This window comes from Perissodus microlepis, chromosome 3 (assembly GCF_051167445.1).
Source record: "Perissodus microlepis isolate ML-2025 ecotype Zambia chromosome 3, ASM5116744v1, whole genome shotgun sequence".
NCBI lineage: Eukaryota > Metazoa > Chordata > Actinopteri > Cichliformes > Cichlidae > Perissodus > Perissodus microlepis.
Window position 1 is genome coordinate 50315180 of NC_140463.1, and position 12848 is coordinate 50328027.

A 12848-nucleotide genomic window follows, 5' to 3' on the forward strand; every position below is an offset into this window, starting at 1 on the left:
GGAATATTATGGTCAAGGAAAGAATACCAAGGTAGGTTTAATTAATGTTTTTTTTGTTTTGTTTTTTTGTGGGAGAAAAGAAGACCAACTGAAAAAGATCACTACCAAATTATTTACATAAGAGGACCCACAGAGGCTTCCATTCAGCAAGACTAGAATAAATACAAAGTAACTTAAACACTCCTTTCACAAATCCTGCAGTATCAATAACTTTATTATCACACAATAGACAAGAGATAACATATTAATATCAATATGACATTAGTACTATCTAAAATTTAGCCCATAAGGAGTTCTGGTGTTCAATCTTTCGATCCACAGGTCCTCATTTCTCCTCCTCTGTCCCTCCATCCACGCTGCACAGGATTGCAATCCCAGGATGCCCAGAAAATTCGGTGGATGTGTTTGAAAATGTTGGACCAAGGGAGTTTTAAATCTGCCTTACCCAGTGCTATACAGATATTGTTTTAATCTGTCTGCAAGAGTCTGGCCCGCTTCTCCCTCATACATTGGAGAACACCTTTTGCAGATGATAGATCGCACTACATGGCTACTGGTAAGTGCGGTCTTCTCCAAAATTTGAGTTCTGGCTCCCTCGTGTGGATCAAAAAAGGTACTATCCTTTTTTTAAGAAGTAATAATTTAAACCTTGCTTCCTCTTATCCTGTTGTTCACAATACATTCTGCTTTAATCAACATAAATTAGAATTCTTATTCTGTATGCTGACCGCTGTAGCTTTAAGGTTTTAAGGCATTTTGGTTTAGAATTTTAGCCATAACTGGTCACACCAATTTGCAAATATACATTTCGCTGTATGTTGTGTCCAGTGAATATTGTCCCCAGTCGTTTTAAAATGGTCCCCGGAAAGCGGGTTCAGGACCAAAAACCGTTTTGCAGCGAAGTTATTGATGAGAGTCAAATTTCTTTGTTCTTCTTTTGGGAGGGAAGATGAAAAATTGTGATGGGAAAACTACATCAGCATTTGGGAAGACAGATTTAGCATTTTTGTATAGCATTCTTAATTGTTTGAAACTGCGTCCTGATCCGTATTGTTTATACCCACTGACAAAGCTACGAATTTGGTGTGTGGATTAACAGGCATCTTCTCCAATACCTTGAGAAAATGATAGAAAGAAGCCCCCGGATAGCTGTTGATTTGAATATTGTCATTATTGTAGGCCGGTATACGGTTTAAATTAGAGTCACGCAAAAACCAAATTGGCTTATTACCACAGAATGCCCAATCCGCAATTTTTCTGCCCTTTCTGGCTGTATGATAACTAGGACGACACCCATTTAGCGTCTGTTATTTTTCTATACCTTTTTGTCTCTCTCTCTCTCGTTCTCTACCGTATCAGGAGCGAGCCCCTGAGGGGAGGTGGATCTAACTAGAGGTGCGGCAAGGTGGCTATTTTTGGGGTCAGATGAGGTCTCCACACTTTGGTGTTCGGCCACACTGTGGTCTTCAGACCTTTTCATCATCATGTTGTTGGTTTTATTCCCCACCAGCTTTGCCTGGCCACTTGCCCTCCTTTCTCCTTTCAAGCTTTAATCCCAACCTCCATTCCCCCAGGGGGCGCCCCTGCACCGTCAGTCAGAGCTCTGGCAGCAGAAGAATGGGTCTGATTGGTGTTTTGGGGCCCGTCATTACAGGCTTGTATCTCCGGACTAACCTGGAACACTGACACATTAGAGTTACCGTTTTTCGTCTGGTGAAATGAATGACTCTTAGTCATAGTCTACTGTCCTCTCTGTGCCTCAGGTCTAATTTGTATCTCGCTCCTATTTGCTGTATCTGTAGGTTTTCTCCAGTTTGTTCTAGAGGGAACAAAATCATCATCTATCTGAGGGATCGGAGGCCTAACTTTACCTACCCCTTGGTCTCTCCCCCTCCCCCTGTCTCAACACGGGGTGGGAGGTCAAGGAGGGACAAAGAGGAGCACGAGGGGGGCACGATGGTGAGGAGGACCTTACACCTGTCCGCTGTGGATCCCGAGCAGACCCGGTCACCTGTTTGCTGTTTCCAGGGACGATAGGAGAAATAACCCGGCTTGGTAAGTCATCTCTGACCTTATTAAACTGTGGTATTGGCGCGGGGTCATCTATCAAAGGGGTAAATTGTGAGTCCTGAGTGGTAGGGTTTTTTGTAATCTGAACTTCAGGGTATAACGATGTCTGTTTTAGTCTGTTTATTTCACTCAGAGGTGGAAATTCCTCCTCGCTTTCTAGATTTAATTCATCTGTCGTCTCTTCGTCAAAGGATTCTACAGATGCGAGGGAGCAGAGATGTGTGAGCCCTCCAAGTTTTCAGTGAGTAGAGATCTGACTGCCTCCATCGTACCTTCGGCTAACCTGGCTTTGTAACGCTTTGTCATCCAGTTTGCCGTGACCTGAAAAGCTGTATCACCCCATGTTATGTGACTGTGATGTGCCATAATCTTAGTGTAGTGTTCCTGCAGTATAGAAAGGCTATTTTGCAACCATGTCTGTGTATTTCTAGCCACTGCCTCCCCAAGTTCCTCCGTGGGGGAGGAGGGTCTGATAAATGCTGTGAGTTTTAATATCTGTCTCCTCATTCCCGTAGGGGGGATTTCGGTCAAAATAGCTTTATCAATGATGTTTTTGTGGTGTATAGCCTGCATTAATTCAAAGGGTTAGGGTTAGGGCAGGGTTAGGGTTAGGGAGGGTAAGGGGGAGGAAAAAGGAGAGGAAAAGTGTTCCGGTGTTGTGCCAAAGTAGTTACCCCCATCAAAAATTGTTTCCCCATTCACGGGAGCGCGCAAAGTAGGAGGAGCCACTTGCCCAGCTCCGTTCTGTACGCTACTTGTCACTGATCTGCAGTCGACGCAATAAAGAGTAAAAGGTGGAAAACAGCAGACTCGATGAATTTAATATTAGTTTCGTGACATTGTAATGTGCCGTGTGGAAGACAATTTACCTTAAACTGTACACTGAAATAACCTGCTGGGAATACTTTGTCTAGAAAAAGACTTTGATACTATAATACTGTAAAACCAGATGCGATCATGGAAACACGTCGCTCTCCAGTGAATTTACACTCAGTTTACACTTTGTAGTGAAGCTATCACGAATGAGTTTATTTGCAAAATCAATCTCAGTATAACCAATAAGTACAGTAACTTTGGAGACGATTTCTTCTTCACAGCAAAAGTTATGGAGGGATACAGATTTTATCAGGCTGTGTGCCATCGGCTGCCAAAATGTGTGCCCCCCCTATCTGTAATCCATATTGTCTTTGCTATCACAAAGGGTATATTTGCCAAATAAGTCACAGTATAACCAATAAGTACAGTAACTTTGGAGACGATGTCTTATTCACAGCAAAAGTTATTGAGGGATACAGATTTTATCAGGCTGTGTGGCATCGGCTGCCAAAATGTGCCCCCCCCATCAATAATGCACCTTGGCGTTGGTATCACGAAAGAGTTTATTTGCAAAATAAATCACAGTGTAACTAATAACTACAGTAACTTTGGAGACCATTTGGTTTTTTTAGACTTCTTAATTTAACATCTACATCTATATATGTAGATATGTGTTCTCAACAATGTGTGCCATAAGAACACTAGCTGTGGACCTTTAGTGTCAATTATGTACAAGCAAAACAAATAAACACATCTTCTGGTGGTGGGCTTTTCACGCAGAGCTGGTGGAACCACCGCAAACACATCTCACACTGAATCTGTAAAAAAATACATAATTACAAATCCCAATGTTAAAATTTCATTTATGGGAATTGATCATAACATTTAGCAGTCTTTCTTGATGTCATTACCCATTTGTTGTCAGTTTCATGCTCTTCTTCCCCGCAGAAATGACAGATGTTTGTCAAGTCATCTGTTTTAAAAAGTGAAAAAATAGCACATAGAGTATACTACCTACTGCACTTATTACTTCATTCAAACAACTATATGGTTTGTTTCTATAGCCATCATGATGAAAATATTCATGATCTGAGAACGTTGAATGGTGGAAAATGAGTTGCCTGTCTCTAGGAGAAGAGTGGTGGCAATTTGCAGCCTGTGTGTGCTTATGGCCTTTTTTGTAGACGGAAAGTCTATTGACTCTTTTCGCAAGATCTTTTCAGCAAACTGAAAAAGAGATTCTAAGATGACTAAATAGGCTAATATCGTAAATGTTATTTTATAGTAATTTGTTTTCTGTGAATCAATTTCTTTCTTTTATTGTGTAATTATCTTGTATTCCTTTTCCTGTCATTAACATTTATTACAACACAACATTTCCAATATTCTCGTATATATGTATGTATTACGGTTAAGACTTGTACTTTCAATGCAAAGACTCCACATGAGGTAGCGTCCACTTGTTTTGGGTGTTTGACTGTGTCACAAGTCCATCTTGAGACGTTGCATCCTTTTTTTTCGCATGAATGCCCTGAAAGACAAGTACAATAAAAACAAATAACATGTTTTAAAATTTTGGTGACACAAAAAGGTGAACAGTATGGAGAGCTTAAGTGTCTGTTGAACATCAAGTTAAGAACACTGACCACACTGTTTTGTTAAAATCATTACTTTTTAAAAGTCTACAACGCATTTCCGTGGACAATTACTTGTGCTTTTTTCCCCGTTTCCGCCCATGATATAGAAATCAATCACTTACACAGTACACTTTGAAGAGATGTGGAGGAGGAGCAAAGATGAAATTCACACATGTATAACCTATGTGAAATTATTTTAGACATTTGTCTGATGTTTTAGTGCTAAACCTCCGCAACACTTTATGCAACTACTAAACATTATTCTCCCCGTGCTGTATTTTCTAATGTAAAAACATCATCTCATACAGACATCAGGTCCTCAAATAAACATTGAAACATGGGGAGACTTCTCTTTAAAGGCAAAATTAACCCATAACACCACAATATCAGAAGGCCAACACAAAAATTTAAACCTGTTGCTGCTAGTTTTTTAATTGTGAGTACCAATTGTTTTTTAAAAATTTTTTGGATTGACATCATACTTATAATTGTCATAATAAACACAAAAATAACAACAGCAACAAAGAGTTTAATAAAGGGTCAAAATAAATTTCAACATTTATCCTTACCTTGTTGATTCCAAACAATTTTGGATACCTTGTTTAGTTTCTCCGAGTGGATCAAGATACAGTGACTTCTTTTCTTGTGGGTAAATGACCTACAGTAAAATTATGTGGAGAATTACATGTAATAATTCAAGACTTAAGATTATCTGCATGCCATGCATTTGTCTTATGAAACTGATTTGATGAATATTGTAAATGCAATTATTTTTTTACCACTAATGTCCAGTGATGATGTTCATTTACAATTCCCAGAATGACTTCATGCTCCATGGGTTTGATCTTAAATTGAAACAAAACAATAAAAATATTCACTTCAGACATAAAAAAAAGAAATGCAATAACATGTTGTTTAGAGTCCTTTTTTATTAAAGCAATTTATGATATATTATATATCATCCACTTATAAAGTACTCTGCGACAGCCATGTTTCACCCCTCATTTCTTTAACCTGTGCAAGAAGCAGGACTATCTTATATTTTTTATAAGTGGTTTTGCACATTACTTCCTCCAAGACTAATAAAGGTCTTTCTAAGGATTGTTTTTGGACATGGAGTTCATTTTCAATCATTTTCAATGCGATCCTTGTACCATCTGCAGAATAACGTTTAATGCTTTCTTAAGCCTGTTTAACAGTGACGTACTCTAATGATAAAAATTTTATTTGTGAAGAAGTTCATGAAGTCATTACTGGTTAACGTTAAAGGGATGGTTGGCTCAAAAGAGCTCTGACTGTCAGGCTGGCTACAGTGTTGAAGAGAAACCTGGGGTTGTTCTTATTTTCTTCAATCAGTGATGAATAGTAAGATGTTCTGGCTTTGCAGAGGGCTTTCTTATAAAGCAGCAAACTATTTCTCCAGGCTAAATGATGATCCTCTAAATTTGTGACACGCCATTTCCTCTCCAGATTATGAGTCATCTGCTCTAGGCTACGTGTTTGAGAATTATACCACGGAGTCAGGTACTTCTGATTTGAGACCTTAGTTTTCACAGGAGCTACAGTATCCAGAGTCGTACGCAGTGAGGAGGTAAAATTATTAACAAGATAATCGACCTCTGTTGGAGTAGCGTTCAGATAGCTGCTCTGCTCTGTGTTGGTACAGGGCATTGAAGATGATAACAGTGGGTGGATTATATTCTTAAACTTAGTTATAGCGCTTTCAGAAAGACATCTACTGTGATAAAGTCTACTCTCCACCGCTGTGTAATCAATTATTGTAAATGTAAATGTTATCAGGAAATGATCAGACAGGAGAGGGTTTTCAGGAAGCACTGTTAAATGTTCATTTTCTATGCCATATGTTAAAACAAGATCTAGATTGTGATTAAAGTGGTGGGTGGGTTCTTTTACATTTTGAGGGAAACCAATTGAGTCTAATAACAGATTAAATGCCATGTTGAGGCTGTCATTTTTAGCATCTACATGGATGTTAAAATCACCCACAATAATTATTTTATCTGAGCTGAGAACTAAATCAGATAAAAAGTCTGAGAAATCAGACAGAAACTCTGTGTAAGGCCCAGGTGGATGATAGATGATAACAAGTAAGACTGGTTTCTGAGTTTCACAGCTGGGGTGGACAATGTTAAGCATCAGGCTTTCAAATGAATTAAAAGTCTGTCTTGGTCTTTCATTAATTAATAGGCTGGTGTGAAAAATTGCTGCCACACTGCCCCCTTGGCCTGTGCTTTAAGGTTTCTGATAGTTAGAATGACTCGGGGGTGTTGATTCATTTAAACTAACATAATCATCCTGCTGCAACCAGGTTTCTGTAAGGCAGAGTAAATCGATTTGTTGATCAATTATTAAGTCATGTACTAACAGAGACTTGGAGGAGAGAGACCTAATATTTAATAATCCACATTTCACTGTTTTACTCTTTGGTTCAGATGTGGATACTGTATTGTTCTTTCTTTGTAATTGTTTATGTTTAAGTTGTTTGTTGCTGGTTTTTAGTTTGTTTTTTGTCTTTTGGAAGCTGACACAGTCACTATGGAGATGGGTTTTTGGGGGGGGTAGCAGGAGGAGAGAAGCTGCAGAGAGGCGTGTAAGACTGCAACTCTGCTTCCTGGTCCCAACTCTGGATAGTCATATTTTGGGGGGTTTAATAAATTTGTCCATATTTCTAGAAATGAGAGCTGCTCCATCCAAAGTGGGATGGATGCCGTCTCTCCTAACAAGGCCAGGTTTCCTCCAGAAGGTTTGCCAATTATCTATGAAGCCCACATCGTTTCTGGGACACCACTCAGACAGCCAGCAATTTAAGGAGAACATGCGGCTAAACGTGTCACTCCTGGTCTGATTGGGGAGGGGACCAGAGAAAACTACAGAGTCCGACATTGTTTTGGCAAAGTTGCACACCGATTCAATATTGATTTTAGTGACCTCCGATTGGCGTAACCGGGTGTCATTACTGCCGACGTGAATTATGATTTTACTGAATTTACGTTTACCCTTAGCCAGCAGTTTTAAATTTCCTTCAATGTCGCCTGCTCTGGCCCCTGGAAGACAATTGACTATGGTTGCCGGTGTCTCTAGCTTCACATGTCTGAGAACAGAATCACCAATTGCCAGAGTTTGACCCCCGGCGGGTGTGTCGCCGAGTGGGGAAAAACGGTTAGACACATGAACGGGTTGGTGGTGTACCTGGGGCTTCTGTTTAGGACTATGCTTCCTCCTCACCGTCACCCAGCCGCCCTCTTTCCCCAGCTGCTTGGGGTCTGCCGGGGAACAGCTAGCGGGGCCTACGCTATCTTCGGCTGCACCAGCTACAGGGGCCTGGCTAGCTACGGGTGAATGAAGGGTGCGAAGCCGAGTCTCCAATTCAGTAATCCTGGCCTCCAGAGCTGCAAATATGCTACAGCGAAACAGTACAGAGACAGTGAGTGAATACTTTGGCTATAAATTAGGTAGTGAGTACACAGAAAGTGTGCTTCGGATGAAGCACGTGAAGATTATACTATGAAAACAGAATGTATGTAAAAGTTGTTAATTTAAATTACTAAGCAAATAAGCTGAGCGAGGGAACACCAAGTGACAGCGCCACCAAGAGTGCAAAATGTTGATGAATGAATCAAGATGTTGATTCATTCAATCCTGAATCGATTTTTAATATAAATGTATTTTGCCAGAATCTCAGGTTAAAGCTTCCAAAAGTATTTCAACAACAACCAACCAGATAAAACAGTAAATGAGAGCAGCTAAACACACAAAGATGGAAACACAGAGCGTGGATCGTTCACTCGACGGCACGTACACGGACACGCCGTCGGGGCTGAAAGTGGACAGCTCACAGATCCTGAAGCTGCAGGTTTCATCTGTCTCCAACCAAAACTGACTGAACCAGCAGCAAAAGAAGATCCAAACTACGCTTTACGTTTGATGAACATCGTCATGAATTCTCTCTGACTTTGACGTTTACTTCCTGCACAGCTCTCTCTCTCTCAGTGTACTTCAAGAACAGTTTACCTTCAAAAATCTGTTTTCTGCATTATTCACTGCTTATTACGCACCAGTCTGCTGTTGTGTTCACTGCTGTCGGCCTCCGAAAACAAAGCCTCATTTCTGCTGTTCAATACTGAAGAAATTTAAACCTTTTAAAATGATGACAGATTACAAACTCTCAGCTGTGTCTGTAATCAAACCTCTGTAACTTTGCTCCACTTCAGCAGCATCAGGTCATGTTCACATGTTGATTCATGGTTTGCTTCAGTTTTTGATCGACTGCAGAATATTTTGAAGGTTATCTGCTATAAAAAGCCAGAACAGGAAAATCTGCTTCATGTGTTTCTGTTTGATCCTCAGTGACTTCGACACAAAGGCCTCTGCTGTGATGATCACACCTCTGATCAAGTCTCACAGTGTCAGCTTTGTTTTTATACATATGGATATGTGCTGATAAATGATCAGAATTATAATATTTCCCACTGTCTACTGTGTGCCGTGACCTTTGACCTGCTAAAGACAGTCAGCTGTGGATTATTCATTGTTGTGTCTGATACTTAGAACTGTGAGGAAGAACACTACACAGTTAATCAGGGTCCCCTCTCTCTGAATCAGGAAAGGTGGGCAGGCCGCGTGTGGGCCGCGGGCCATACGTTGAGTATCACTGTTTGAAATGTGAACATTGTTCTGCTGCAGTCAATGGACTAAACCAGAGAAGAAGAAAACAGACTTTACCATGAAGATCCTCAGTGTGGATCAGTATAATATCAGCCTGATGTCTGCAGTTTAGTGTCAGGACAACTTTGACATCATATTCATCTCAGCACAACTAAAACATGCTGACTGACCGCAGAGTTTCAAGTCCACATCCTGGACTCTCCAGGAAACCACACAGATGCTTCACTCCTGAATCCTGCAGCTTGTAGTTGTTTCTCAGGTCCAGCTGTCTCAGATGGGAGGGGTTGGACTTCAGTGCTGCTGCCAGATAATCACAGCTGATCTCTGACAAACCACAGTTCATCAATCTGTATAAAGAATGAAAGGTAACATCATTTTGACTTGCTGTCACCTGGATCTGGACTCATAAACACTGAAGCTCTGAAAAGGAATACAAATCATTTTCTGCCAACTAGCGACACACCAGCAGATAATGGCTCAGAAAGCTAAAATGAGCCAATCATTTCTGTGTTTAGTTCCCCTGAAATCAGATCTGATATCAGCAGCTCTGAGTTCATTCATCATTATTGTCCAGTGATGAGATTTCTGCTCCGTTTGGTAACAGTCAGCCAGAGGTGGGTAGTAACGAGTTACATTTACTTGAGTACGTTTTTGAAAAAAACGTACTTTTAAAGTACCTTTTTTGCACGATACTTTTTACTTTTACTTGAGTACATTTGTGAAGAAGAAACGGTACTTTTACTCCGCTACATTTGCAAAATTCGACTCGTTACTTTTAAAAAAAAATAATTAGTTTAACGCATTAGATAAAATGCCGCCAGTGGAGTTTCCGGTAACTTTTTTACCAATGAGATGTGGCCGTACAGTCACATGACCAGTTTGAAACTGTGGCGGGCAGAGCGGCCCAAGCGTTTCAAAGTAGCGGACACACAGTAAGAAGAAACATGAAAAATGGCAGAGTCTACGCTAGAGCTGAAGAGGATGAACAGCCTTGGCCTCATATACAAAGAATGTGTCTGTGAAGGTTCTCAGTCATCCAGGTCATCGTAGTCAAAGGAGCTTGCAAAGAAAAGCGTCTGGACTTCTTTAAGTTACTTGAAGACGTTTCACCTCTCATCCGAGAAGCTTCTTCAGTTCTAAGGTCAAATGGTGGAGAGTCCCAGATATAAACCTAGTGGGAGTATCCCCCCACAGAGGGACAAAAGGACCCCCTGATGATCCTCTAATCGCCTGAGCCAAGGTGTGAAACTGGGTGTGGGTCCCAATCAGCCAGAGTTTCGGGTGTGTTCATTGTGAAAACTGGCCCCACCTTATCATGCGAATTCCTGAGGTCAGATGGCCCAGGATGTGAGTGGGCGTTAAGGCGTCTGGAAAGGGATCTCAAAACTGGATTATAGATGGCAGAGAGTTGGTGTCGTAAACCCCCGCCTCTGTTCAAAGATGGTCGCTCACAGTGGACATAGATGGCTTCTTTCACTCCTCTTTCAAACCATCTGTCCTCTCTGTCCAAAGTCAGCAAAGAGGCACAGAAAAGAAGACCAGACACCAGCGAGGGAGGATAAGAAGGACAGACGCAACAACATTGTCATCCCCTATGTAGCCGGTGTATCAGAAAAACTTAGGAGAGTTTTCTCCAAGCATGACATCCCGGTGCATTTCAGACCCAGCAACACGCTCAGACAAAAACTGGTTCACCCGAAAGACAAAACGCCAAAACACAGACTTAACAATGTGGTGTATGCTGTACAGTGCAGCGAGGAATGCCCAGACCTCTACATTGGAGAGACCAAACAGCCACTTCACAAGCGCATGGCACAACACAGAAGAGCCACCTCCACAGGACAAGACTCAGCAGTCCATCTGCATCTTAAGGATAAAGGACACTCTTTCGAGGATGCCAATGTTCACATTTTGGACAGAGAGGACAGATGGTTTGAAAGAGGAGTGAAAGAAGCCATCTATGTCCACTGTGAGCGACCATCTTTGAACAGAGGCGGGGGTTTACGACACCAAGTCTCTGCCATCTATAATCCAGTTTTGAGATCCCTTCCCAGACGCCTTAACGCCCACTCACATCCTGGGCCATCTGACCTCAGGAATTCGCACGATAAGGTGGGGCCAGGTTTCACAATGAACACACCCGAAACTCTGGCTGATTGGGACCCACACCCAGTTTCACACCTTGGCTCAGGCGATTAGAGGATCATCAGGGGGTCCTTTTGTCCCTCTGTGGGGGGATACTCCCACTAGGTTTATATCTGGGACTCTCCACCATTTGACCTTAGAACCGAAGAAGCTTCTCGGATGAGAGGTGAAACGTCTTCAAGTAACTTAAAGAAGTCCAGACGCTTTTCTTTGCAAGCTCCTTTGACTATACAAAGAATGTTTCGCTTAAAAGCAGTACAAAAGAACAGCTATGTCTTCAGCGTCGGTGTCTTCAGTGAGAGCCAAAACAAACCAACTTTTCAGCATGAAACAACTCAACTCGTGTAACCTGAGGAAACGGTAAGTTTTCTGTAAATATCTTTTTAGCTGTGGTTAGCTGGATTTCAGTCTTATGTTACAGCAGCTGTGTCAAGCTCGAGCTGCAAGTCATATTTTCGGCGCTACGTTGTAGTGAGATAAGTTTGTGGGTGTTTTGTGCAGCTTCGGCTGTCCCTTTAACTGCTCGCTGGTTAGCTAGCGTGAGCTATAAGCTAACAGCTAGCCTGGTTAATGACGCTAGAGTTCCATGCACATGCAAACAGCTCGTCTCTACTGCTTTAACTGTTAAAACAGAAGGCAATTCTGCGGGTGACAGGGTTTATTATGTGAAACAGCAGCTTGTTTAGTTTAAACAGTCTGCATTAAGCCGGGCAAACACTGCGATTTTATTTTATTTTTTCAGTCGCGTTATTCAGCTCCTGCTCAAACTGTACAATTAAATCGCAAAGGTTAGAAGTTCATAGGTCACGATGCAGGGTCTCACACTATACGGCCTGATGCTCTGATGCGACCTGAGTGCTCAAACTGTGCGTCCATAACATGAAGCTTATCATACAAAATCTGTCCCTCGCTCTCCCTCTTTGTGTCTTTCACTCACTCACTCACTCACTCACACAGACACGCACACACACCATCAACTTTGCTAAATTACTAATGGAAAACATTGACCAGGCAGCTGTGATTGAGCAGCAATGTCCATCCAACTCTTTTCATGGTTGTTGTAGTCGTGATAATTTTGTGAGGCCACATTGAAAAGCCTCGGATACGGACGCGTAGAGCTGCCTCATGTTAGTACAATATACCTTTCACATTTGAACAATATAATATCACGTTCGTACAATATACATAATTATCACGTTCGTACAATATACATATTGTTCAAACGTGAAAGGTATATTGCACGAACATGAAAAGTATATTGTTATGACAATAAACTTTTCACGTTGTAACGTGATATAGCTCTATTTTTCTTTTGCCTGGGTGGCAGCTCTACGCTTTCGTACTCAGATGAGCTTGCCTCATCCTACAAGTTGTGCCTCCATCTCTTGTGTCCAGATCACACGCTGCACTGCCGTGCTGCTCCACCTTTTCTCTTTGATTTCTGTATTTGTGCGTGCGCAGTGTGAGAGGCTGCGTTGAGGGGCGACAGGATTT

General features: G+C 41.6%; 1 protein-coding gene and 1 pseudogene across 1 annotated transcript in view; one reads left to right on the forward strand and one right to left on the reverse strand.

The window, feature by feature from the left end:
• Positions 1-12848, forward strand: part of LOC146391788 (protein NLRC3-like) — a 453804-nt gene that overhangs the window by 68772 nt on the left and 372184 nt on the right. The window contains exon 8 of the mRNA XM_084915584.1: positions 6977-6992. Coding sequence (XP_084771710.1) covers positions 6977-6992 — 16 coding nt within the window. The remainder of the gene's footprint in view (positions 1-6976; positions 6993-12848) is intronic.
• LOC146391789 (sentrin-specific protease 2-like) lies at positions 3491-5365 on the reverse strand (annotated as a pseudogene).